General features: G+C 42.1%; 1 protein-coding gene and 1 long non-coding RNA gene across 3 annotated transcripts; one reads left to right on the top strand and one right to left on the bottom strand.

Annotated features, from left to right (window-relative positions):
* Window positions 1-209: 209 nt before the first annotated feature.
* Window positions 210-16,697, bottom strand: LOC106585558 (serine/threonine-protein phosphatase 2A 55 kDa regulatory subunit B alpha isoform). Its single transcript, XM_014171908.3, has 10 exons — window positions 16,362-16,697; window positions 15,422-15,496; window positions 8,831-8,928; window positions 8,537-8,702; window positions 8,248-8,360; window positions 7,932-8,109; window positions 7,344-7,508; window positions 6,840-7,009; window positions 6,424-6,515; window positions 210-4,907 (listed from the first exon to the last, which is right to left on the bottom strand). The coding sequence occupies exons 1-10, from the start codon at window positions 16,366-16,368 to the stop codon at window positions 4,631-4,633; spliced, it is 1,341 nt and encodes a 446-aa protein (XP_014027383.1). The 5' UTR covers window positions 16,369-16,697; the 3' UTR covers window positions 210-4,630.
* Window positions 15,507-27,882, top strand: LOC106585559 (uncharacterized). Of its 2 annotated transcripts, XR_001323975.3 has the most exons (3): window positions 15,606-15,836; window positions 20,945-21,133; window positions 22,843-27,882. It is a non-coding gene; the product is annotated as an uncharacterized LOC106585559 (long non-coding RNA). The 2 variants fall into 2 exon arrangements; XR_001323974.3 differs by lacking the exon at window positions 22,843-27,882 and having other exon boundaries at window positions 15,507-15,836; window positions 20,945-22,284.
* Window positions 27,883-27,904: the final 22 nt, after the last annotated feature.

The raw sequence follows: 27,904 nt of genomic DNA, 5'->3' as shown, positions 1-27,904 counted from the left end.
GCAAAATATGCAACGCAAATAAACATTTGTTTGTGATGTGTATTCCTTGTATTTCGCATTTCAATTTTCTGATCTCTTGCTTTCTTTTCTCAATTTTCAAAATGTTGCTTGTGTATGTAATGACAAGACACTTTCTTATATGAGAACATTATACATTATGAGGACATAAAAATACAAGGCATCTCACTGTGAAAGAAGTCAGAAACGTATTACAATTATTTTATTCATTCTTTATTACTCATTAACCTAAACTGTATTTTATTCTGTTTGACAAATGCAAACAGACCTATACTGTGAACCTTTAAAACTGCTGTATTCCTTTTTCTTTTAAAATCACCCAGAATTTCCCAATCTTTATCAAGAGTCCCTCAAAATAAAACATACAAATAAAAGAAATTCACAAAAATAAAAAGTGCATTCTGTTGTGAGTCCTGTGAATACATTATATTTAAGATCCCCTGAGCATTCTCCTGCCTGACAAGCCGCCAGTCACTTCAGGAAACATACTTTATCTCATTTCCTCTGCTATGAAAAAGGCAATTAGGTCCTTCTGAATGACATTTGGTGGCTTTGCACAAGAGCTGTGAAGACAGGAGTGTGTGGGGAAAAGTATTAATTCATTTTGTTCTGGTGTCTCCAAGTATTGTTTTAGTCTAAACTGACAGCAGAGATATACAGTTGTTAAGTCAGAAGTTTACATACACTTAGGTTGGTGTCATTAAAACTTGTTTTTCAACCACTCCACAAATGTCTTGTTAACAAACTATAGTTTTGGCAAGTCGGTTAGGACATCTACTTTGTGCATGACAAGTACATTTTCCAACAATTGTTTACAGATTATTTCACTGTATCACAATTCCAGTGGGTCAGAGGTTTATACACTAAGTTGACTGTGCCTTTAAACAGCTTGGAAAATTCCAGAAAATGTTGTCATGGCTTTAGAAGCTTCAGATAAATTATGTCAATTGGAGGTGTACCTGTGGATGTATTTCTAGGCCTACCTTCAAACTCAGTGCTTATTTGCTTGACATCATGGGAAAATCAAAAGAAATCAGCAAAGACTTAAAAAAAAAAAAATTGTAGACCTCAAGTCTGGTTCATCCTTGGGAGCAATTTCCAAAACGCCTGAAGGTACCACGTTCATCTGTACAAACAATAGTACGCAAGTATAAACACCATGCGACCACGCAGCTGTCATACCGCTCAGGAAGGAGATACGTTCATCTCTAGGAGACAGAACGCATTTTGGTGTGAAAAGTGCAAATCAATCCCAGAACAGCAGCAAAGGACCTTGTGAAAATGCTGGAGGAAACAGGTACAAAAGCAACTATTTCCACAGTAAAACGAGTCCTATATCGACATAACCTGAAAGGCCACTCAGCAAGGAAGAGGCCTCTGCTCCAAAACCGCCGTAAAAAAGACAGACTAGGGTTTGCAACTGCACATGGGGACAAAGATCGTACTTTTTGGAGAAATGTCCTCTGGTCTGATGAAACAAAAATAGAACTACTTGGCCATAATGACCATCGTTATGTTTGGAGGAAAAAGGGAGAGGCTTGCAAGCTGAAGAACACCATCCCAACCGTGAAGCACAGGGGTGGCAGCATCATGTTGTGGGGGTGCTTTGCTGCAGCAGGGACTGGTGCACTTCACAAAATAGATGGCATCATGAGGGGAAATTATGGGGATATATTGAAGCAACATCTCAAGATATCAGTCAGGAAGTTAAAGCTTGATCACAAATGGGTCTTCCAAATGGACAATGACCCCAAGCATACTTCCAAAGTTGTGGCAAAATGGCTTAAGGACAACAAAGTCAAGGTATTGGAGTTGCCATCACAAAGCCCTGACTTCAATCCTATAGAAAATTTGTGGGCAGAACTGAAAAAGTGTGCGCGAGCAAGGAGGCCTACAACAAACCTGACTCAGTTACACCAGCTCTGTCAGGAGGAATGGGCCAAAATTCACCCAATTTATTGTGGGGAGCTTGTGGAAGGCTACCCAAAACACTTGACCCAAGTTAAACAATTTAAAGGCAATGCTACCAAATACTAATTGAGTGTATGTAAACTTCTGACCCACTGGGAATGTGATGGAAGACAGAAATAAATCATTCTCTATACTATTATTCTGACATTTCACATTCTTAAAATAAAGTGGTGTTCCTAACTGACCTAAGACAGGGATGTTTTACTAGGATTAAATGTCAGGAATTGTGAAAAACTGAGTTTAAATGTATTTGGCTAAGGTGTATGTAAACTTCCAACTTCAACTGCATGTATGTGTATATATATATAAAATAAGAGCCAATCTGTGGCAACAATTACATTTGTACCATAACTGAGCCGTGATGTTCTGATGCCAAGAGTGTGATGGCGGTATGGGGTTAGGGGTATCACGTGTTGCTTCTCCTATTGAGCATTTTACATCTTAACCATAACTAAACATTAGGCTAGTAGTAAGCTACTCTTGTTCCTCATGTCATGACACATTTTCACAACAGCTATTATAAGTGACAGCCATTATAAACTGTCCACAAAACAAACATAAGAAAATCTAAGTATTCAACAAAGACATGAGGAAGTGAACCTCACAACACTAGTAGAGCTAATGACCTTTATTGCACAGTCTGCAATAGTGCTTATTGGTAGCCTTACTAGTAAATGACTCAATTCATACGCTTAATGCTAACTTCCTACGATCAAATGGCTCACAATTGGTATCTTGTCAATCAAGTATTCGCGTATCCATGTGCTACAGACATAACAAAAAATAATTGGCCTCCCAAAATATCATCAACAAAGAATGCCACGTTGACTAAATACAGTACAAATGCTGGAAATGCCGTTTATTTGAAATACTGTCTCCAATGCCCTGAGCTGACATTACCCAGTAATTCCATCCAATGATACCCACTAACACGACTCACTAAACAGTTTAGTTTGTTTCCTGCATAAAGAACTTACGCAATCGAAGAGAGAAAATATTGTTTCATAAAATATTTCAAGTCAGTAACCCTGTCTAGTCAATAAACCTGATACTCAGTGAACTCACGGTTAAGAGCATTTCTTCAGTCAAACTGAAGCAAACAGATAATGCCTTTCCCATTCTCAACGTACAATGGGCTATTAATAATAAAATTATCTTTTACTCATTGCAATTTTTTTGAAAAAACAGCCATGGCAAAAAAACGGATGCACACAGATCTACACCGGAGTTAAAACAATTAGCGCAAATGAACTAGCTTAATAAACTCAGAAGCACCCGAATCCATTCCAGTCAATATCAGTTACAGTAACCCAAAAACAAAAAAACGAATGACCATTATGATTCCAGTGACACATACCTGAAAATACTTATTTGGACATCCAACATGCATAAAGCCTTTCTTAATGGCACATTAATATGCACTCCATCTTTAAACCCGCAGCCCACGTGAATTTAACACAATGCTCATATAATAAGTCACATTAACTATCACCAGCCCAAGTAATCCTTCAGTCCATAGATCAGTCCAAAACCTACAGCTTAATAGACAACAGTGATCAGACTAAACCAAGTAGTGCGAGGGGATTAAAGGATATCAATCAATATTTCTGTCTTCTTAATTCATACAAAAATAAACTAATTATAGTGATTATTCTTTATCTGAAGTACAAAACATCATTAAAAAACAAACAAAAAACTTGATCCAGAGGGAAAACTTAAAAATTCACAAGAAACATAAGCATAAGTCAAGACGCATGCATGGAACTGAGCAGCAGAGGTATAAATGGATGCCGCTCACATTTAAAAACGGACAAGTCATGCAGGTCAGCCAAGGCAGGCCTGTCTTTCTCCTGCAATTACTGCACTAGAGCCTCTGTGCTGAGCTGTACATGGTGGCACTCTAAGTGCAAGAAGGAGATTAGGCTGCAATGCCTCTGCCCACTACCGTTTACTTGGAAAAGCAATGGCTTCATACTGTAGGCTACCTCTGGAGAAGGGCACTGTGCTTACCAGACGGTTAACCCTTGTCTGTAGTCTCAGACTGGCTAACTGTATATTTTACATAGTCGTCTCGAAATTACCCCCAGACCCCAACCCAGCCCACCAACTGAGTTGAGCTATTGTGTGTGTATGCGTGTCTACATCCATTTGTAGAATAAGTGTGTACTGTATGTGAAAGAGGAGGGTGAGCAAACTTGGAAATTTGACAAATGGCCTGGGACAAAAATTGAGAGCTGTCAGCTTGCCAATTTGGTCAGTGAAGAATAGCAATGTTGTGATCTGTGTCAACGATGGAGGGGTGGGAGAGAACAACTTCCAATCAAAAGAAAAAAATGCTTGTATATATAAAAAAAAATGCTTGTGGCACCAAAACCGTTAAATGAGCAACATAGTAAATTAACAAAATAAACAATATCTCAAAGACTAGTGTTATAAAAGTGTTCCCTTTGGGATGTAGTGGACAACAGTTGCAATGTGGCAGAAGAAGTGTGGTACTGTTGGAGCCCCCTGAACAGGAAATAAGACTAAGAAAGCCATCAAAACAGAGGTTTTTTGCTGCACTTCTCCAGTCGAGATGTTGAGGACCAGAGTAGTGAGGCTAAAGTGGGATCTGGGATATGAAGGGTTCATTGAATATTTGTTACAGTTTGTCCTGAAATATATAGAGGTTGTTAGTGGTGGCCACTGCGATGATGTTGTCCTGAGGGTGCCAGGCCGTGTGGAGGATCTTCTTGTTAAAGTCCAGGCTGTCTACACTGATCTCGTCCTTCTTGCGCTTCCCACCTGTGCACACCTTGCGGGGCTTGAGCACAGAACGAGGCTTACTGCTCTCCCGAGACGCCTCCAGGGTCACATCCTGCCGGTAGCCTCGGTCAAACATCCTGAAGAAGTTGTTGTATGAGCCCGTCATCACAACACTGAGGAGGACAAGGGTGGGGAATGAAAATGCGGTAGTGGCAGACTGACAGTGGTTTCACATCCAAGTCTTTCAACCACAGAATCGAACCAAAACATTTATTTATCTCAGGCATATTAAGACCTTACAAAATTCAACTGTATTGTGGCATTTGGGGCGGCAGCTAGCCTAGTGGTTAGAGCGTTCGGCCAGTAACCGAAAGGTTTCTAGTTCGAATCCCCGAGCTGACAAGGTAAAAATCTGTTGTTCTGCCCCTGAACAAGGCAGTTAACCCACTGTTCCTAGGCCGTCATTGTAAATAAGAATTTGTTCTTAACTGACTTGCCTAGATAAATAAAGATAAAATAAGAATACATTTACAGTCAGGTCCATAATTATTGGCACCCTTGATAAAGATAAGCAGAAATACTTTATAAAATAAACACTGAGCTATATGGTATGCAAAAAGGGGGAAATTCAATATTTTTTATACTAATACAATAGCTCAGAGAAAGAGATTTTGTTTAACAAGTAATAAAAATAATAAAAAGTAAAAAAGATAGGGGTCAAAATTATTGGCACCCCTGTTTTCAATAGTCTAAAACCCTCCCCGTGCGAGGATAATGGCACAGCCATTTTCTAAAATGCAGAGATTGGAGAACATGTCGGGAGGGATCGTAAATCATTATTCCATACAAAATCTTTTCAGATCATTGATATACTTTGTCTGCTGCTATGGACTGCCCTCTTCAATTCAAAGTACAGATTTTCAAAGGGGTTCAAGTCCGGAGACAGATGGCCATTGCAAATATGTTGATTTTGTGGTCAATTAACCATTTCCACCACCATATTTTACTGTAGGTATGAGGTACTTTTCTGCATATGCTTCTGTTTTTCAACGTCAAACCGGCCATTGGTGTGTCGCCAAATATCTCTATTTTCATGTAATCTGACCACAGCAACCGGTTCCAATCCAAGTGCCAATGCCGTTTATCAAACTGTAGGCGGAGTCACATGAAAATGCAAGGTTGAGCCTTGAGTTGTTTGACAGCGATAAAGGCAGCCTTTGGTAAGGCCTGTGCCGCTCAGTTCAGATGAGGGGATATCCCCATGTACTGTATCTTACAGTAGCTACAGCCTTTCTTCTGTAGGCCAAATGGAACATAACATTACTATGTACAACTTAGAATTAAATACAACTATTACTCTTTAATGTGTCCTCAATGTCTAACATTGATCTAATGCAGGGATTGGCAACTTCAGTCCTCGGGGGCCTGATTGATTGCCCTAGCTAACACACCGGACTCCTATAAACAACTAATCATGATCTTCAGTTTAGAATGCAATTTCTTTAATCAGCTGTATTTGTTAGGGAGGGGGGGGGGGGGGGGGGGGGGGGGGGGGAGTGTGACACCACGCCAGCCCCAGAGGACTAGAGTTGCCCATCCCTGATCTAATGTATCATACAGAATCAACTTCATGATCAATGTCAGACAGCTATTCATAATTCTAAACCTAATGCTAAACTTGACTCTCACCTGTCGTTTCCATTCCAGCAGCACTCAAACTTATCAAAGATGCAGTCGTTCTCATAGAGTGAGCACAGTTTACTCCTGAGGTATTCATGAACCTGTTGGGAGGAAAATTATAGTTTATCAAGACACTGAAAACAGTACATTATATTTGCACAAAAAAATACATTGGTTCAGTCTAATATAAGCATACGATCAAATGATACAATAATCAACTGAATGTATCCTTGCTTGAAAACCATCAAATACAACAAGAGCCAAAATGGACACGTGAAGGACACATTTATACACTATATCTCCCCCCAGTGGAAGACTTTGATAGATATATCTCAAACTAAAGTTTAGAGATTTGACAAGCAAATAGAATTTTGAACACAACATCCATGATGTCACCATCTCCCACCACACAGACACCAGCTGACCTGATAAGTCTCTACTGGACGGGACTCCATGTTGAGGTCCCAGATTTTGACGGACAGGTAGTCCCGGGTCATCATGTAGCGCCCACTGTGGCTGAACTTGACATCAGAGATGGAGGAGATAATCTCAGAGAAGAATGAACGATTGCTTGGATCTTCAGGCTCTTCAAACACTGAATGAGACAAGAAGTGTGCTCGCTTAGTCAGTTCATTGGCTGGGTTTCTGTTCAGCACTTTGTGACATCAGCTGATGTAAGGGCTTTATAAATACATTTGATTGATTGAGTAGTCAATGACAGGAATGGACTCTTGAAACATCTGCTTCGAAGGTCTATGAAATTTCTGGGCTTCTCAGTACTTTTAATCTTTCTCCGAAAAACTGGGTACATGTAGTAGTCATTTCAATCAATATGCCATTTTAGTCACTTTACCTAGTCGTCTCCACAGGGCACAGCATTCTTCTGTCTGAAACTAAAATCTTTGACTCCACTGTCAGATGTCACTTACGTTTGGAGTGCTGGTCACAGAGAGCTGATGCTCTCATGTCACAGAGGCGGATGGTGCCCTTGCTGCTACTGTAGACAAATGTGTTGCACTGGTTTGGATGGAACTCTGCTGCTGTAATCACCTCTGTCAGCTCCTCCATGTTGGCTGGCTTGATGTCCACAATGTCTGGGGTCAGTGAGGTCAAGGGCAAACATAACAGCTCTGACACCACCACAGATAAGGGGGCTCCTGAACTACCCTGACCCACAAATTACTTCAATTGTGCTTTATTGAACTGTCTCAGTCAAATTGATTACAGTACTATCCAAGACAAAGTCTACGTGTGTGTGTGTGTGTATATATATATATATATATATATATTATATATATATTATATATATATATATAATATTATATATATATATATATATATATATATATATATATATATATATATATATATATATATATATATGCTTTTTTTAAATGTAATATTTATTTTATTAATCAGACAGCATGAAATTGAGACGGATCAAGATCACCTTCATCAGACAATGTGTTGATCATACAGACTGAAAGGAAAAGTGATGGGGACCAAACAGAGGATACTAAAGCTGCGGTCAGTGATCTCTAGGTTCCAGAGGTTGATGCGAAGGTCATCGGCAGACAAGTAGGTCTCACAGTCACTGTTGACTGAGATGGAGTTGATGTGATAGGTGTGTGCATTAGCAAACACTCGCCTGGGGCTGGCCTCAACCATCAGGTCCATCGGCTGAAACACTGGGACCTATGGTGAAGAGATTTAGCAGGTTCTGTAGTATGAGTTGTGTGTGTATAGGATGAGTCCACACACTCTTAGTTGTGTCAGTGTTGGGGTCTCTGAGTGTGCAGGGTATAGGTAGTGGGTACGTGAAGGTCTACACACCCGTAGTGTTGTGACAGTAGTGGGGTCTCTGTAGCGCCCATCCTCTTCCTTGAGGTTGTACCCCTCTGGTCGCTTGTCCCGTTCACTGATTTTCCACAGCTTTATAGTTTTATCTGCAAGACAACACACATGTATGTCACACTGCTTCTGCACAAGCTAAATATTTCTGTTGATCCCTCTCCTATTCAAATGAGTCAATTTAATAAAACAGCTTATGTAGAGTTTCCCCATCTTCACCAGAGGAAGGGCTGGGGATGATAAGGCTACATGCACACACTGCTCTGCTGACCATTTGTGGACAAGAGGAACTGTGCAGCGTTCTTCTGAGGCAGCCACCGGATCTTGTTGATCTTCTCCTCGATCTCAAGGCTCTTCAGGTAGTCAAACTCAGGCTCGTGGCTCTGGAAGGTGCTGTAAACATTGTACTCCCCACGGCACTGTGGCTGGTTCTTGCTCTGCTCAATTACAACATGCATAACAGATTCTGGGTCCAATCATGTAAAAAAATAAATATACTACTGAGACAAGACTCAGTCAAGTAATTGATTTTAGAGGACTATGTTGAGCAGGAACCTTTACTTACCTCTAGCTCCTGCTGGAAGATCACAACTCGGCCCCCCTTGTCCCCAGTGGCTAGTAGCTCCCCAGAGTGATTGAATTCCACAGTGGATATGATGTCAGCTGTTACAAATAACATGACAAGTAGTAGGTTAAATTGCTTATTGCAAAATAATATATGCATCAACATTTGTCATGGTTTTTTTTTTTTGGGGGGGGGGGGGGGACTCTCCATTTAGCAATGCATCTAGTGCCCAACAGTGGTGCACTGATTTCACTACTGAGCATAATACTACTAGCCTAAATCTGATTTTGAGAAGCTGTGGAAAGCAAGGTATAGGCCTACTTAACCACCCCAGAGGGAAAATGTAAAACAAACAGCATCTGCAGCTAACCACTTCCATAGAATTCTCAACCCGCTGCCTTTAGCTCAACAATCTCTCCCTTATGACTGAGGTTGGCACAAGCCTGAGTGTAGGGTAGTGCTATCCCCAACATAACAGGAGTTCTATGGAGAAGTGCTTGACTCAGCTCCTGCCACAGCCACACACCGCCTCCCCACAGTTCCAATAGGAACAGACAAAGGGGAAAGGAAACAAGCAGAAATAAACTATATTTTGCAGCAGCATGAAAACTGTTACATGTCCCACATTGCCACTGTCTGAGTCTTGCAGCCTTTTGCATGTCTGAAAGTCTGTTTAGATTAACTTAAAAAGGGACAGTCACACAGCAACCAGGTTTCCATCCAACCTTTTTATGCGAGTAAAGTACATGTCAGGAAAAAGTGACAGGCCTGATGGAAACTGCAAATTTGTTGGCAAATGTTCCAAATGTCGACAAAACACGCTAGACAAGATAGGATTTTTGTGTGTCTGTAAATGTAATTATGAGAGAAATGGCAGTGGAAACACTTATGCGCAAATGTTGACATGACTAACATATCGAAGCAAACTGAGTCACGTGATGATATATTGTGTGGTCCTCCCACTACGACTTGGGAAAGCATGCAGTTTACTAGGCTACAGATTAAATAAACAACGAACTTCACAGGGTGGTGAAAGTACACAGATCAGCTTGATGCACCTTTCCAATAAATATTGAGGGTCTTATTCTGGTGACATGAGGATCGATGATTGTTTTTATTTGTCAAACAGCAGCCAATCTTTCTCTTTTGTCCATAATAATCTCATCACATAGGTTAAACCCAAACTGTGTCTGTGAGCTGCTGGCTAGAGCGCATGTGCCAAGGCCACATTTGCTATACAATGCGCTTTTTGTGTGACAAAACCATCAGTAGAGTTGAAAATGCGATGGAAACCAATTGAACTTGTATTTTTTTAAATAGGTACATGGTAATTTAACCGTAAATGTTATACAGTTGAAGTCAGAAGTTTACATACACTTAGGTTGGAGTCATTAAAACTCATTTTTCAACCACTCCACAAATTTCTTGTTAACAAACTATAGTTTTGGCAAGTCGGTTAGGACATCTACTTTGTGCATGACAAGTAATTTTTCCTACACTTGTTCACAGACAGAAAATTTCACTTATAATTCACTGTATCACAATTCCAGTGGGTCAGAAGTTTACATACATTTAGTTCACTGTCCCTTTAAACAGTCTGGAAAAAATTAATAAGAAATGTCATGGCTTTAGAAGCTTCTGATAGGCTAATTGACATCATTTGAGTCAATTGGCGGTGTACCTGTGGATGTATTTCAAGGCCTACCTTCAAACTCAGTGCCTCTTTGCTTGACATCATGGGAAAATCAAAAGAAACCTGCCAAGACATCAGAAGAAAAAAAAATGTAGACCTCCACAAGTCTGGTGGATCCTTGGGAGCAATTTCCAAAACGCCTGAAGGTACCACGTTCATCTGTACAAACAATAGTACGCAAGTATAAACACCATGGGACCACGCAGCTGTCATACCACTCAGGAAGGAGATACATTCATCTCTAGGAGACAGAACGCATTTTGGTGCGAAAAGTGCAAATCAATCCCAGAACAGCAGCAAAGGACCTTGTGAAGGTGCTGGAAGAAACCGGTACAAAAGTATCTATATCCACAGTAAAACAAGTCCTATATCGACATAACCTGAAAGGCTGCTCAGCAAGGAAGAAGCAACTGCTCCAAAACTGCCATAAAAAAGCCAGACTGAAATGTCCTCTGGTCTGATGAAACAAAAATAGAACTGTTTGGCCATAATGACCATCGTTATGTTTGGAAGAAAAAGGGGGACGCTTGCAAGCCGAAGAACACCATCTCAACCGTGAAGCACGGGGGTGGCAGCATCAATACCCTACTCAATAAACTGGATGCAGTCTATCAGAGTGCCATCCGTTTTGTCACCAAAGCCCCATATACTACCCACCACTGCGATCTGTACACTCTCGTTGGCTGGCCCTCGCTTCATACTCGTCGCCAAACCCACTGGCTCCAGGTCATCTACAAGACCCTGCTAGGTAAAGTCCCCCCTTATCTCAGCTCACTGGTCACCATAGCAGCACCCACCTGTAGCACGCGCTCCAGCAGGAATATCTCTCGTCACCCCCAAAGCCAATTCCTCCTTTGGCCATCTCTCCTTCCAGTTCTCTGCTGCCAATGACTGGAACGAACTACAAAAATCTCAAACTGGAAACACTTATCTCCCTCACTAGCTTTAACCTGTTAGGGCTAGGGGGCAGTATTGACACGGCTGGATAAAAAAACATACCCGATTTAATCTGGTTACCACTCCTACCCAGTAACTAGAATATGCATATACTTATTACATATGGATAGAAAACACCCTAAAGTTTCTAAAACTGTTTGAATGGTGTCTGTGAGTATAACAGAACTCAAATGGCAGGTCAAAACCTGAGAGATTCCTTTACAGGAAGTGGCCTGTCTGACCATTTCTTGAACTTCTTTTCCATCTCTATCTTTTACTAAGGATCTCTGCTCTAACGTGACACTTCCCACGTCGTCCATAGGCGCTCAGAGCCCGGGAAAAAACAGAATGTCGTCATTCCAGCCCCAGGCTGAAACACATTATCGCCTTTCTCAAGTGGCCGATCAAGGGACTCTGGGCTTATGCGCGTGACCCGACCGCCCCCGCCTTTGTGATTTTTTTCCTCTGTTTGCCGAAAAGGAGATTCCCTGTCGGAATATTATCGCTTTTCTACGAGAAAAATGGCGTAAAAATTGATTTTAAACAGCGGTTGACATGCTTCGAAGTACGGTAATGGAATATTTAGAATTTTATTGTCACGAATTGCGCCATGCGCGCGACACTTCTTTACCATTTCGGATAGTGTCTGGAACGCACGAACAAAACGCCGCTATTCGGATATAACGATGGATTATTTTGGACCAAACCAACATTTGATATTGAAGTAGCAGTCCTGGGTGTGCATTCTGACGAAGACAACAAAAGGTAATCAAACTTTTATAATAGTAAATATGATTATGGTGAGTGCTAAACTTGCCGGGTGTCTAAATAGCGAGCCCGTGATGCCTGGGCTATGTACTTAGAATATTGCAAAATGTGCTTTCACCAAAAAGCTATTTTAAAATCGGACATATCGAGTGCATAGAGGAGGTCTGTATCTATAATTCTTAAAATAATTGTTATGCTTTTTGTGAACGTTTATCGTGAGTAATTTAGTAAAATGTTAGCGAATTCCACGGAAGTTTGCGGGGGGTATGCTAGTTCTGAACGTCACATGCTAATGTAAAAAGCTGGTTTTTGATATAAATATGAACTTGATTGAACAAAACATGCATGTATTGTATAACATAATGTCCTAGGGTTGTCATCTGATGAAGATCATCAAAGGTGAGTGCTGCATTTAGCTGTCTTCTGGGTTTTGGTGACATTATATGCTGGCTTGAAAAATGGGTGTCTGATTATTTCTGGCTTGGTACTCTGCTGACACAATCTAATGTTTTGCTTTCGTTGTAAAGCCTTTTTGAAATCGGACAGTGTGGTTAGATTAACGAGAGTCTTGCCTTTAAAATGGTGTAAAATAGTCATATGTTTGAGAAATTGAAGTAATAGCATTTCTAAGGTTTTGAAAATCGCGCCACAGGCTGCAAGTGGCTGTTACGTAGGTGGGACGCAAGCGTCCCACCTAGCCCATAGAGGATATACACTGAGTGTACAAAACACTAGGAACACTTTCCATGAGACTGACCAGGTGAATCCAGGTGAAAGCTATGATCCCTTATTGATGTCACTTGTTAAATCCACCTCAATCAGTCCCACCTAGCCCATAGAGGTTAAGCACCAACTGTCAGAGCAGCTCACAGATCACTACACCTGTACATAGCCCATCTATAATTTAGCCCAAACTACCACCTCTTCCCCTACTGTATTTATTTATTTTGCTCCTTTGCACCCCATTTTCTATTTCTACTTTGCACTTTCTTCCACTACAAATCTACCATTCCAGTGTTTTACTTGCTATATTGTATTTACTTTGCCACCATGGCCTTTTTTGCCTTTACCTCCCTTATCTCACCTCATTTGCTCACATTGTATATAGATTTATTTTTCTACTGTATTATTGACTGTATGTTTGTTTTACTACATGTGTAACTCTGTGTTGTTGTATGTGTCCAACTGCTTTGCTTTATCTCGGCCAGGTCGCAATTGTAAATGAGAACATGTTCTCAACTTGCCTACCTGGTTAAATAAAGGTGAAATAAATAAATAAATAAATAAAATGTTGTGGGGGTGCTTTGCTGCAGGAGGGACTGGTGCACTTCACAAAACAGATGGCATCATGAGGAAGGGAAATGATGTGGATATATTGAAGCAACATCTCAAGACATCAGTCAGCAAGTTAAAGCTTGATCACAAATGGGTCTTCCAAATGGACAATGACCCCAAGTATACTTCCAAAGTTGTGGCAAAAAGACTTAAGGACAACAAAGTAAGGTATTGGAGTGGCCATCACAAAGCCCTGACCTCAATCCTATAGAAAATTTGTGGGCAGAACTGAAAAGAAAGAAGGCCTACAAACCTGACTCAGTTACACCAGCTCTGTCAGGAGGAATGGGCCAAAATTCACCCAACTTATTGTGGGAAGCTTGTGGAAGGCTACTCAAAACGTTTCACCCACGTTAAACAATTTAAAGGAAATACACTCAATTAGTATTTGGTAGCATGTAAACTTCTGACCCACTGGGAATGTGAAGAAATAAAAGATTCTCTCTACTATTACTCTGACATTTCACATTCTTAAAATAAAAGTGGTGATCCTAACTGACCTAAGACAGGGAATTTTTACTAGATTTAAATGTCAGGAAGTGAGTTTAAATGTATTTGGCTAAGGTGTATGTAAACTTCTGACTTCAACTGTATTTAGTTGCACTATATCATCACGCACAGCCTTTATCCACAACAAGTACATTTGATGGAAACATCTCTGGAAAATGCTCATATTGTTTTTATGCAGATTTCTGAATATTCACATGAAAATCTGTTGCCAATTGGATGGAAACCTAGCTACAGACATACACAGATCCTGACCTACTCTGCTTTGTTATGCTTGTACTGTAAACAGAACCTTGTAATGTGGACACGTGATCAATCATATTCGGCTCCAAGCCATTCACACACTTCAACAGAGGAGGTGAGCCAAAGGCACCCAAGAGTCACTATACCTTTCCCTATATCTTATGTGCAACTAAGCACACCATCTATGCAGCCTAAACCCAATTACGCTACTAGCTCTCAAATTAAAAAGCAAAAGTGCCATAGTGTTCCCAGCATCTTAATGAGTTTAAGTGGAAAAGTACAACAGTTAACATTGGCTCTTTACCAATGCTTTACTAACCTGCATCATGAGATGAAGTCTGCAGACCAAAACTGCATGGCATGACAGACTATAGCTCCGTCATGAGAATCTCCCAACACCTTTCGTTTTGGGTCACTGACCATTTCCAGACAATCAATTACGCACCATCACATCTGATCGCAAAATTGCCATGTCCCTTTATTATTTGACATGTTTGGTGGGTACCTTAAAACTTCAATTACACTTAGTCTCAAAAAGCCGCCTGTCGGGCAGAGGCACACATTTCAGTAAATAAACCTTGTGTCTAAATGAATTGTTTACGAGGTTACCATGAATAGATTACCAGGTTTAAAGTTTGATGTGTTACATTAAATAATTCAATAATGACTTTTAAAAAATTATGGAAATCATCCGTTTTTTTATCATGAGTAAGAAACTGCTAGCCATTGGCTGATAACTGGCAAGCACAAAAACAGTCAACAACTTCAAAATAGGCATACTAAGACAAAATGATTGTGACACTGTGTGTACATGAAAACACATTAGTGCAGGCAATTAATACATTGATTAAAATGCTTGAAGTGAAAGCAGGAATTTAACAAAATCAAATAGCTATGCAAATGAGCAAACGTCTGTATGCATTAATAGATGGCTGGCTCATATAGAAGCCCGTCTCTAATACGCGCTTGTTGTGTTCCGTGATTTTAATTGAAGTTATGGTATGATGTTTTGAGCAGAGAGGTGAAAGTGAGTCGGTGGCTGTCGTTACTAACAGCACACTACATCAACTAGCTAGTTAGCAGTCTAGAGTCTGAATCATCAGTCATACCTTCAGCCACATCGTCATCAATCGCTCCTTTGACTTGAGAAAAACACCACTGCACATCATTGCCTCCGCCAGCTCCTAGAACCGCACAAACAGAGCAATGCTTTGAAAATCCAAAGCTGCATCATCATAGCTCTGATGTCGAATATGAAGCTTCTTGATCAGCATGCTTTGTTTATAATCTCCTGACTACGGGTGGGTATCATTTGTGGAACGTTCCAACAGGAATCTATTCCAAAAACTTCGTAAATAACAAGGTTGCAAAAAAACAACGCATACAAAGTTGTATAGCGGCATAATAAGATACCGGGTAGGGAGTGGTCTATTTCATTGCGTTTTTCACTCATCACGTTTTTTCCGAAAGATGTCTGTCCTCACTCTGGTTGCCTATGGACAAACATTAAGAATAAGCTACGTGGTGAGTTGATGCCTATTCGGCAGCTAGTTAGCTAGGTTTGTATGCGTTGCTGGTTGGCGACCTTTTACTTTACGTTTTTTTGGAACAGATTCCTGTTGGAACGTTCCACAAATTATACCCTGACTACTGTAGCTACTTTCCATAAAACATCATCAAGATAACTATTGAGCAACTTATAGACATCATTGCTTGGTAACGTTAGCTTCAATACAGAGTGGAAGTGATAACACAGCTAATGTTACCTAACTTTATATCCATCTAAATGTTGATGGTAGAGTTAGCTAGCTAACTTACCTAGCCGAAGCCTCCACTAACGCTGGACAACACATACAGAGTAACGTTTACACTCCCAACTCGTAGACGTAGTACGCTAACCTTAGCTAGTTAGCTTCTCTCTAAATGGCAAGAAAGCGGGCAATCTAACGTTACATCAAAACAATTTGTAGAATTTATGGGCGATTAACTTGACCATTGTATTTACGCGTCATAGTTAGCTAACGACAGTAGCCTGCTAGTTAACTTTACCTGCCATGGTGGAGAGGGAATCTCTGTCGAGGAGGGCTTGCCTTGGTTGGGGCCCTTGCTTATCTTTCCAGTTTACCGTGCTAGGGTGTGTACAAGCAGATTCACGATGAGTGCAGGTGATTCGTAAAGCTATAGAGTGTGTTGCTTCCCCCCCCCCTACTATTCTTCAACTTCTCATGTCACTTATCTTGCTTAGCAGTGCTTTGACAATCAGCAACGCTCCCGTGGAACACCTTGCAAAGCTTCTTGTTTAGCTGGCTGCTTGCTTGCAAAATTTCTCTCTCCCTGCTTCTACTTTCAAAATGGCGCAACCTAGTCCTGCATTGACGTCAGTGAGAGACAGACTTCTTCTTCTTCTTGTGAATTTCCGGTCGACCAGACGTTTTTTGGCGTATTGCTTCCTTTCTCAGTTCGGAATGTGCATTCCACATTGTGACAAAATAAAAAATAAAGGGAAAACCTTAAATTGCACCACCATCTCACCCTGCAACTAATATACATTTACATTTCAGCCATTTAGCAGACACACTTATCCAGAGCAAACAGGGTTAAGTGCCTTGCCCAAGGAAACATCAACAGATTTTTCACCTACCTGCCATCCTATACACTAGCCCCCAAACCCACCACCCCATCCCACTACTAAACGATCCTACACCAGACCGTCTGCCTGGGAGGATGGAACCCCTTCTCTCAAAACTTTCTGTAGGTCTTCTGCACTAAAATCTCTTACACCGAAATATTTATCTGCTGCTGCAACTACCACATCTATCTTGATGATTTCCGCTCCATCAGTGCAATGCAGTTGATCACCAATGCTATAAACGCAAGAAATCCAACCATACTAAAACTCTCTACAGTCCTATTCACTGTGGGGGCTCCCAGTCGACTCACTCACCCTTGGGCTATCCTCTACTCTCTTCACTGCCTCAGCATGGGAAACGTTCTGCCCCACTCGAACTCTGGCAATCTCAACCTGTCTCTCTCTCACAGGGCTCTTCTGATCCACAGCTGCATGGGCACCCCCACAGTTGACACAGTTCATTCTCTATCCCAACTGCAAACTCCCTCTGACTGTGCCCTCCTGCAATTTCTCACGTCCAATTTCTCACGTTTCTCATGTCCGAATCCTTAGCACCTAAAGCAGTGAAGCAGGTTCAGAACATAAGCCCTCACAGAATAGCAATGCACACTACAGGTTGAGCCCCTAGCCACGTGACTCGAAGCACCCACTTTCTCTGGGAGGCTGTTCCACAAAAAAATCGAAACAATTCCACTTCTCAAAACTATCAAAGATGTAACCATTCCAAGTTGGTTTTACCCAGCTTGAAACAATGTATGGGTCGGCCGAAAAGCAGGAATCCACTCTTTCCAAAAATCTCACTCCTACTGATCCAAAATCAGTTGCTGATAATGGGCCTCTGTAAGCCTATGTAGATATTTCCTTAAATATCAGCCATTTCCAGCTACAATAGTAATTTACAACATTAACAATGTCTACACTGTATTTCTGATCAATTTGATGTTATTTTAATGGAAAAAAAAGCTTTTCTTTCAAAAACAAGGACATTTCTAAGTGACCCCAAACCTTTGAATGGTAGTGTATATAACAGTGCATTCGGGAAAGTATTCAGACCCCTTGACTTTTTCCACATTTTGTTACGTTACAGCCTTATTCTAAAATGGATTAAATAAATAAAAAATCCTCATCAATCTACACATAATACCCCACAATGACAAAGCGAAAATAGGTTTTTATTTACATAAGTTTTCAGACCCTTGCTATGCATCCTGTTTCCATTGATGATCCTTGAGATGTTTCTACAACATGATTGGAGTCCAGATGTGGTAAATTCATGATTTGGAAAGGCACACACCTGACTATAGGTTCACACAGGTTCCACAGTTGACAGCGCATGTCAGAGCAAAAAACAAGCCATGAGGTCGAAGAAAATATTCTTAGAGCTCCGAGACAGGATTGTGTCAAGGCACAGATCTGGGGAAGGGTACCAAAAAATGTCTCCAGCATTGAAGGTCCTCAAGAACACACTGGCCTCCATCATTCTTAAATGGAGAAGTTTGAAACCACCAAGACTCTTCCTAGAGCTGGCCCAGCCCAGCCAAACTGAGCAATCGGGGGAGAATGGCCAGGTGACCAAGAACCCGATGGTCACTCTGACAGAGGCCCAATGTAAGATGGGAGAACCTTGTAGAAGGATAACCATCTCTGTAGCACTCCAACGGTCAGGCCTTTATGGTAGTGGCCACACAGAAGCCACTCCTCAGTAAAAGCCACATGACAGCCCACTTGGAGTTTGCCAAAAGGCACCTAAAGGACTCTCAGACCATGGGAAACAAGATTCTCTGGTCCGATGAATCCAAGATTGAACTCTTTAGCCTGAATGCCAAGCGTCACGTCTGGAGGAAACCTGGCACCATCCCTACGGTGAGGCATGGTGGTGGCAGCATCATGCTGTGGGGATGTTTTTCAGTGGCAGGGACTGGGAGAATAGTCAGGATTGAGGGAAAGATGAACGGAGCAAAGTACAGAGAGATCCTTGATGAAAACCTGCTCCAGAGCGCTCAGGACCTCAGACTGGGGCGAAGGTTCACTTTCCAACAGGACAACGACCCTAAGCACACAGGTAAGACAACGCAGGAGTGGCTTTGGGACAAGTCTCTGAATGTCCTTGAGTTGCCCAACCAGAGCCCGGACTTGAGCCTGATCAAACATCTCTGGAAAGACCTGATAATAGCTGTGCAGCGAAGCTCCCCATCCAACCTGACATAGATTGAGAGGATCTGCAGAGAAGAATGGGAGAAACTCCCCTAATACAGGTGTGCCAAGCTTGTAGCGTCATAGCCAATATGACTCGAGGCTGTAATCGCTGCCAAAGTTGCTTCAACAAAGGACTTAGTAATGGGTCTGAATACATACGTAAATGTGATATTTCAGTTTTTTATTTTCAATACAGTTGCAAACATTTCTAAAAACCTGATTTTGCATTGTCATTATGGGGTATTGTGTGTACAATGATGAGGGATTTAAAAAAAAAAACATTTTAGAATAAGGCTGTAACGTAACAAAATGTGGAAAAAGTCAAGGGGTCTGAATATTTTCGATGCACTGTATATCACATGGGATGAACTGCTGTAACCATAATTCCCCAGTATCTCTGAGAAAACGGAACAATTTCAAACACTAGATGGCAATAATGTAACATGTAATCTATGTCCCCAAACTGGTTCTTGTGTTACTTGCAGACAACGGCCTGCAGATTTGACAGAAGAGGGGAAAAAACACTTCTACATAGCTCTAGCTTCCCCTAGAATATTAAAGCTGTGCTCACCATAGTAACATGGAAGCCATCCAGTATCTTTATGGCATATGCTTTTTCAATCAAGGAGGCTTTCCTTGATCAAAATGTAAATAATTTTTTACACTGCTGAAGAATGCCATTTCACCAAGGTTAACAAATAAATAATTCTACGTATGTGTAATCTATCTTTGTTAAAGTTATTTGCTGCCAGGACAATTGTTCCTTGCATATTACTGTTCCTCACAATGATTAAACATATGTATAATATATCACATTCATGGGTTTGAATACATCAAATGCATTTTATTATTTGTATGCTTCAACGTGTGGTATTGTATGTTTAGCTTGTGGTAAAATCTGATGGATAACATGACTGAGTTTGTTTCCTGTAGCCAGTAACTTACTCACTTGTACATTATAATGGCTGCATAACGTTTCTTCTGGACAATACCCCTGATTGGTTGTAATCTGCAATACCTCAACCTCATGTTGCCAAGGGTATTCATTATCCTGATCACCCCATCTATGCAAGAATTTAAATATCGCAAATGAAAGTGAAGATAGACCTGCAGGTTGGGAATGAAATGAAATATGAATGCCCAATCACATTTATTGTATTTTTGATAATTTGATAACTTTGATAGAGGACTCTTTAAGTGAGTGTTTTTTGCAGAATCTTTGTAACCAACATAACATCCAGGCCTACCTGATGTGCACCCAAACCAGCCTTGATTTCCCAGAGTTTATGGTAACTTGATTAATGAATTAGATCATTCACAGCACTGGTTTGGTTCTCCTACAGAAAAACTTTTAAAGAGAATTTCCTTTTCTGTAACTAAAATGTATACTGTTTATGAGTATGAATGCTTAATTGGCCAAGTTATTGACGTTCTGAAATAAGTTACATTTACATTTTAGTAATTTAGCAGACACTCTTATCCAGAGTGACTTACAGGAGCAATTGGGGTTAAGTGCCTTGCACAAGGGCACATATACAGATTTTTCACATTGTCAGCTCGGGGATTCAAACCAGCAACTTTTCGGTTACTGACCCAACGTCCCTACAGTATGCTTTCTTCTCTTAAATATTAATTTCAAAGACACAGCCACCTTCATCATCACAATGAAGACTTATCCCCTCTATAATTAAAATAGATTAGATGAGGAGGCCGTAGGTTTTGATAATCAAAGGGAATTAAGTCTGACATTTCAGGCAGTCACAAGTGCACTGATAAGCTGTTGTCTTCCATGCCTTTTTCTCTGTAGACCTCGGGAAGATTTCACAGGCCAAACCCAAGAAAACACAGAGACTTCTCATCAGAAGATGCAGCTCATAAACTGTCAATTTTTATCTGCTGAGGAAAAGGATGTGTTCTCTTGGTTTCCAAAGATTGTCAACAACAACAACAACAACAACAACAGCAGCAGTAGTAACATGCAAGTAACATGCAACCCGTAAGCAACAATTACGTAATATACAAAAGCTTTGTGTCAATGTATGTTACTTTTGTGAAATATTCACAACATTTATTGCAAAAGCTGCCAAAGGCCAAAGGTTTTGGAAAAATGTTATGTTTTATAACATTTTTTAGATGCATTTTCCTCTGGATATTCCTTAAGCCTGTCCTGTGTTTTTTTTAACATAGTTAGACTCAAACTCAAAGGATTCTAAACAGTGAGCCCTGCAACTACTCATGGTTATACAAGATGTCTTTGTGTCATTATGAAAGGAGAGGAAAATGAATTACTCTTCTGGTATCTGTTTACCAGATGACCCTGTGGTAATGTTTTTTTCTTCTGTTTGACTCTGGATCCTTTATAAAAGGTACCTTTAAAATCTGTTGGGTCATATTTAAAAGACAAATCTATTGCTTCTTCCATGTGTTTATTTGTTTTGCCGTCTTTGCTAATACGGAATGTGAGGCAACATCAAGGTCACCCAAGACTCCTTTGCCCCAGCCAATCTTACTGCACTGTATGATATTAGAACATGTCCTTATTAATTACCCAATTGAGTCACTCCATTTATAAAAAGTGATTTTCTCTGCCATTGGCCTTGAGAGCCTTTCCTGTGTAGAATTTTGCAGTCGATGTGATGTATAGTTAATGTCCTACTAGAGTCATTTTGTAAGTACTCAAAAATGCATGTAGGAGGTCTTATTTTCACATCCATCGATGTTTTATGTAACTGCTGGAGAAAAAAACAGCCACTTAACATCACATGGTAAAATTGCCTGAAGAAAAAGTGGTAATTTGAAATAGCAGAATCAAGCAAGCAAGTATAGTCTACGTAGTTTCTAAAAAACAGACCTTGCAGGAATCCTCCCACAATTCAGCCGGTGCAGTGCTCCCTGGCAGGGATGTCATTACCTATTCATCAGAAGTGCTTGCCACTCTCTATGGAAATGAAATGCTAAAACATCCAATCACTTCCTGTAGTTGCAAAACTTACTTGACATGTACTTAACCTCATCCTATAATTTTCTAATCTATTCTCCCTGTATACTTGGATCTTGTTTACAAGTGGGCCACACCACAACCCAGTTCATAAACAGGGATGACATAGCAATAAACTGTTTAAAGATAATATTCTCAAACAAAAGAGGCATATCTTGTATGTCCATATGTCATAAATCCTTAATAGCATGATGGCACAAGAGGAGCGGTTGAGAGTGTTGGAATATTGCTTATTCAATATTATTTGTTTGGGTGAGGAGTATGCATTTCTTTTGAAGATGCATGGCTTATTGGGATCTTATTGCAAAGTATATCCAGATCAGTGGGATATTACTCTCCAAGGAATTGCTATTCTGCCAAACTGGCTCAATTTAAAGGCGCATTCACTGCCTGAAATAGCAGACTCGGCTGAGATTGACACTTGAAAAATAAGTCTATTCCCACAGCCATTTATCCAACAGTTACTTAAAGGGAGGGTTTATTTGGAGTCATCTGAAGTTTCAAAATGCTGCAAAATGCTATGTGAATAAGGTGAGATGTATCTATTGGAATTATCTTTGTTTAAACTACTGAATGCTCTCCAGCTCTTATACTTTTAGTTATCTTCCTGTACACAGCCTGTATGATATACATAAGAGAGAAGGAACTTTCATTTTTCTCTTTGCATTCCTCTCACTGTCCATGCGCTCCCCAATGTCCTATGGCAGCTACAGAAAAACAGCAAAGGAGGCTGTCCTGAGGGCGAGACAAGCAAAATATGACCAAGATGCAAGACTGGTGCACTGTCCATGTGGACCAAGAATGGATTAGTGATCTGTGAAGTTCTGTGAAGTTCATCCTTCAATAGTGTTTTACAGTGTACACTGACCCTGAGTCAGCTTACTATATGACTACCTGCATGGTGGCTCTAAACGGATTAAAATGTCAGCTGGACAGCAGAACATCTGAGTTTTTTAATTTCCACCGCCTGCCTGCCACAGGTAGAAGTGGGATTTACAATACAACTTTTCTGCCTCCCTCTTCTCTAAAAAGACAAATGCTCTCTTTTTCAAAGACTATTTCCCTTTTACATTTCGTCTAGATGCCATAGTTATCAGCCATGTACAGTATGAGGGTTCATTTTAGCAACACAACACCCTTGACATATGCCCCAAAACAATTCTCTATAGTCCTACTCCTGTTTTGGCTTCTTTAAATACACTATGTCTTATATTACAGAGTAAAAAGGAAAATGAAATGGTTATATCTGTCACGCCCTGATCTGTTTCACCTGTCCTTGTGCTTGTCTCCACCCCCTCCAGGTGTCACCCATCTTCCCCATTTATCCTCTGGGTATTTATACCTGTGTTTTCTGTTTGTCTGTGCCAGTCCGTCTTGTTTGTCAAGCTTACCAGTGTTTGTCCTGTCAGCGCCTGTCTTTTCCCAGCCTCTCTTTTCTTGTCCTCCTGGTTTTTGACCCTTGCCTGTCCTGACCCTGCACACACCCGCCTGACCACTCTGCCTGACCCTGAGCCTGCCTGCCATCCATCCTGTACATTTGCTCCCCCTCTGGATTACTGAGCTCTTCCTGTCCCTGAGCCTGCCTGCCACCCTGTACCTTTGCTCCTTGTCTGGATTATCGACGCCTGCCTGCCTTTACCTGTCATTTGCCTGCCCCTGTTACAATAGACATTGTTACTTCACACAGTCTGCACTTGGGTCTTACCTTGATACCTGATAGTATGAACTGGCCATGACTGACCCAGCAGACTTGGACCAGCTCCGCAATGCCATCTCCTCCCAAGGATCCACCATTGGTAGGCACGAGGAGTTGCTTCGCGGTCTGATGGAAGGGTTCCAGGCAGAGGCCGAACGTCTCGACCTAGCCTTGGACGCATTGAGGGAGTAATTCCTTGGGTTGCCTACCATTTTTATTTTATTTCACCTTTATTTAACCAGGTAGGCAAGTTGAGAACAAGTTCTCATTTACAACTGCGACCTGGCCAAGATAAAGCAAAGCAGTGCGACACAAACAACAACACAGAGATACACATGGAATAAACAAGCGTACAGTCAATAACACCATAGAAAAAAAGTCTATATACAGTGTGTGCAAATGGCGTGAGGAGGTAAGGCAATAAATAGGCCATAGTAGAGGAGTAATTACAATTTAGCAAATAAATACTGGAGTGATAGATGAGCAGATGATGATGTGCAAGTAGAAATACTGGTGTGCAAAAGAGCAGAAAAGTAAATAAAAACAATATGGGGATGAGGTAGGTAGACTGGGTGGGCTATTTACAGATGGGCTATGTACAGCTGCAGCGATCGGTTAGCTGCTCAGATAGCTGATGTTTAAAGTTAGTGAGGGAAATATAAGTCTCCAGCTTCAGCGATTTTTACAAATCGTTCCAGTCATTGGCAGCAGAGAACTGGAAGGAAAGGCGGCCAAAGGAGGTGTTGGCTTTGGGGATGACCAGTGAAATATACCTGCTGGAGTGTGTGCTACGGGTGAGTGTTGTTATCGTGACCAGTGAGCTGAGATAAGGCGGAGCTTTACCTAGCATAGACTTATAGATGACCTGGAGCCAGTGGGTCTGGTGACGAATATGTAGTGAGGGCCAGCCGACTAGAGCATACCGGTCGCAGTGGTGGGTGGTATTAGGGGCTTTGGTGACAAAACGGATGGCACTGTGATAGACTGCATCCAGTTTGCTGAGTAGAGTGTTGGAAGCTATTTTGTAAATGACATCGCCGAAGTCGAGGATCAGTAGGATAGTCAGTTTTACGAGGATATGTTTGGCGGCGTGAGTGAAGGAGGCTTTGTTGCGAAATAGGAAGCCGATTCTAGATTTAATTTTGGATTGGAGATGTTTAATATGAGTCTGGAAGGAGAGTTTACAGTCTAGCCAGACACCTAGGTATTTGTAGTTGTCCACATATTCGAAGTCAGAACCGTCCAGAGTAGTGGCGCTAGTCAGGTGGGCGGGTGCGGGCAGCGAACGGTTGAAAAGCATGCATTTGGTTTTACTAGCATTTAAAAGCATTTGGATGCCACGGAAGGAGAGTTGTATGGCATTGAAGCTTGTTTGGAGGTTTGTTAACACAGTGTCCAAAGGGCCAGATGTATACCAAATGGTGTCGTCTGCGTAGAGGTGGATCAGAGAATCACCAGGAGCAAGAGCGACATCATTGATATATACAGAGAAAAGAGTCGGCCCAAGAATTGAACCCTGTGGTACCCCCATAGAGACTGCCAGAGGTCCGGACAACAGGCCCTCCGATTCGACACACTGATCTCTGTCTGAGAAGTAGTTGGTGAACCAGGCGAGGCAGTCATTTGAGAAACCAAGGCTGTTGAGGCTGCCGATAAGAATACGGTGATTGACAGAGTCGAAAGCCTTGGCCAGGTCGATGAAGACGGCTGCACAGTACTGTCTTTTATCGATAGCGGTTATGATATCGTTTAGCACCTTGAGCATGGCTGTAGTGCACCCTTGACCAGCTCGGAAACCGGATTGCACAGCGGAGAAGGTACGGTGGGATTTGACATGGTCAGTGATCTGTTTATTAACTTGGCTTTTGAAGACTTCAGAAAGGCAGGGCAGGATGGATATAGGTCTGGGTCTAGAGTGTCTCCCCCTTTGAAGAGGGGGATGACCGAGGCAGCTTTCCAATCTTTAGGGATCTCAGACGATACGAAAGAGAGGTTGAACAGACTGGCAATAGGGGTTGCAACAATGGCAGCGGATAATTTTAGAACGAGAGGGTCCAGATTATCTAGCCAGCTGATTTGTACGGGTCCAGGTTTTGCAGCTCTTCCAGAACATCTGCTATCTAGATTTGGGTGAAGGAGAAGCTGGGGAGGCTTGGGCAAGTAGCTGCGGGGGGTGCGGAGCTGTTGGCTGGGGTTGGGGTAGCCAGGAGGAAAGCATGGCCAGCCGTAGAGAAATGCTTATTGAAATTCTCGGTTATCGTGGATTTATCGGTGGTGACAGTGTTACCTAGCCTCAGTGCAGTGAGCAGCTGGGAGGAGGTCCTCTTATTCTCCATGGACTTTACAGTGTCCCAAAACTTTTTGGAGTTAGAGCTACAGGGTGCAAATTTCTGTTTGAAAAAGCTAGTCTTTGCTTTCCTGACTGACTGTGTGTATTGATTCCTGACTTCCCTGAAAAGGTGCATATCACGGGGACTATTCGATGCTAGTGCAGGATGTTTTTGTGTTGGTCGAGGGCAGTCAGGTCTGGAGTGAACCAAGGGCTGTGTCTGTTCTTAGTTCTACATTTTTTGAAAGGGGCATGCTTGTTTAGGAAATTGGTGAGGAAATTACTTTTAAAGAACGACCAGGCATCCTCGACTGACGAGATGAGGTCAATATCCTTCTAGGATACCCGGACCAGGTTGATTAGAAAGGCCTGCTCGCAGAAGTGTTTAGGGAGCGTTTGACAGTGATGAGGGGTTGTCGTTTGACCGCGGATGCAGGCAATGAGGCAGTGATCACTGAAATCCTGATTGAAAACAGCAGAAGTGTATTTGGAGGGCAGGTTGGTCAGGATAATATCTATGAGGGTGCCCATGTTTACGGATTTAGGGTTGACGATAACCTCCCAGCTCCTCTGTAAACCGGCTGGTAGCAGCACCGTCACCCCAGTTTCCCGGGAACCCCAACTTTCTCTTCCAGTGCTCCCTCATTTTTGAGCTGCAGCCTTCTTCGTTCCCCACGGAGGTGTGGGAGCAACAATCCGCTGCCTGCCTCAGTCTGGAGGTATTCGTGGCAGAGGTGACAAAAGCTTCGGCAGGACACCCTCAGTGTGGCAGACTATGCGGTGGAGTTCCGCACGCTAGCAGCAGAGGGTACCTGGAACCCGGAAGCGCTGTTCGACATGTTCCTGCACGGATTATCTGGGGAGGTAAAGGATGAGCTGGCAGCCCGAGAACTACCGACAGATCTCAACTCACTCATCGCTTTAACCATCCGGATCGATGATCGGCTATGGGAATGTAGGAGGGAGAAGAGGTCTGATTGCGGTCCCAATCTCTCACTCAAGGATTCCACCTTGCAGCTGATGAACTCCGGAAGTCCCCGGCGTCTACATCCCCGAGAGGGGCCCGTGCTTACCCGAGTCCCTCCAAGAGCCTCCGGAGACTGCCGATTCACCTCTTCCCGAGCCATTGCAGCTCGGCAGGGCTAGGCTGTCTCCAGCCAAACACGTACGCAGACTTGAGACCCAGAGTTGTCTGTATTGCGGTACTGCCGGTCATTATGTGTCTACCTGTCCCTTCAAGAGACCTAACTCATTCGTTGGAGTGAGTACACTGGTGGGTCTTAAAGATAATTGTTCTTCTACTCTTACTCGCCCCCTCTCCATGCCACCCTGCTGTTGGGCGAACAGTCCAAGTCTCTCCAGGTACTCATCGACTCAGGGGCCGATGTGAGTCTCATGGACATTACCCTGGCGTCCGAGCTGGGCATCCCCACTCAACCCCTCTCCATTCCCATGGGTGTTAGAGCGCTGGACAGGCGCTCTATAGGCTGGGTCACCCACCACACCACCCCATCAACCTACGAGTGTCGGGGAACCACAGCGAGACGATCCAATTCCTGCTGGTTGAGTCTCTGCAGGTTCCCGTGGTATTGGGATTCTCTTGGCTCCAGCAACACAATCCCTCCATTGACTGGGCTACTGGTGCCATCGTGGGCTGGAGCCCATCCTGCCACACTCATTGCCTGAAGTCAGCTCTGCCTGCCCCGGGACATCTTCCTGGGGGCTTGGAAATTGCCCCGGACCT

This window comes from Salmo salar, chromosome 24 (genome assembly GCF_965601325.2).
Source record: "Salmo salar chromosome 24, fSalSal1, whole genome shotgun sequence".
Taxonomy (NCBI): domain Eukaryota; kingdom Metazoa; phylum Chordata; class Actinopteri; order Salmoniformes; family Salmonidae; genus Salmo; species Salmo salar.
Note: the sequence above shows the minus strand (reverse complement) of the source record. Positions and strands in the feature narration are given on the sequence as shown.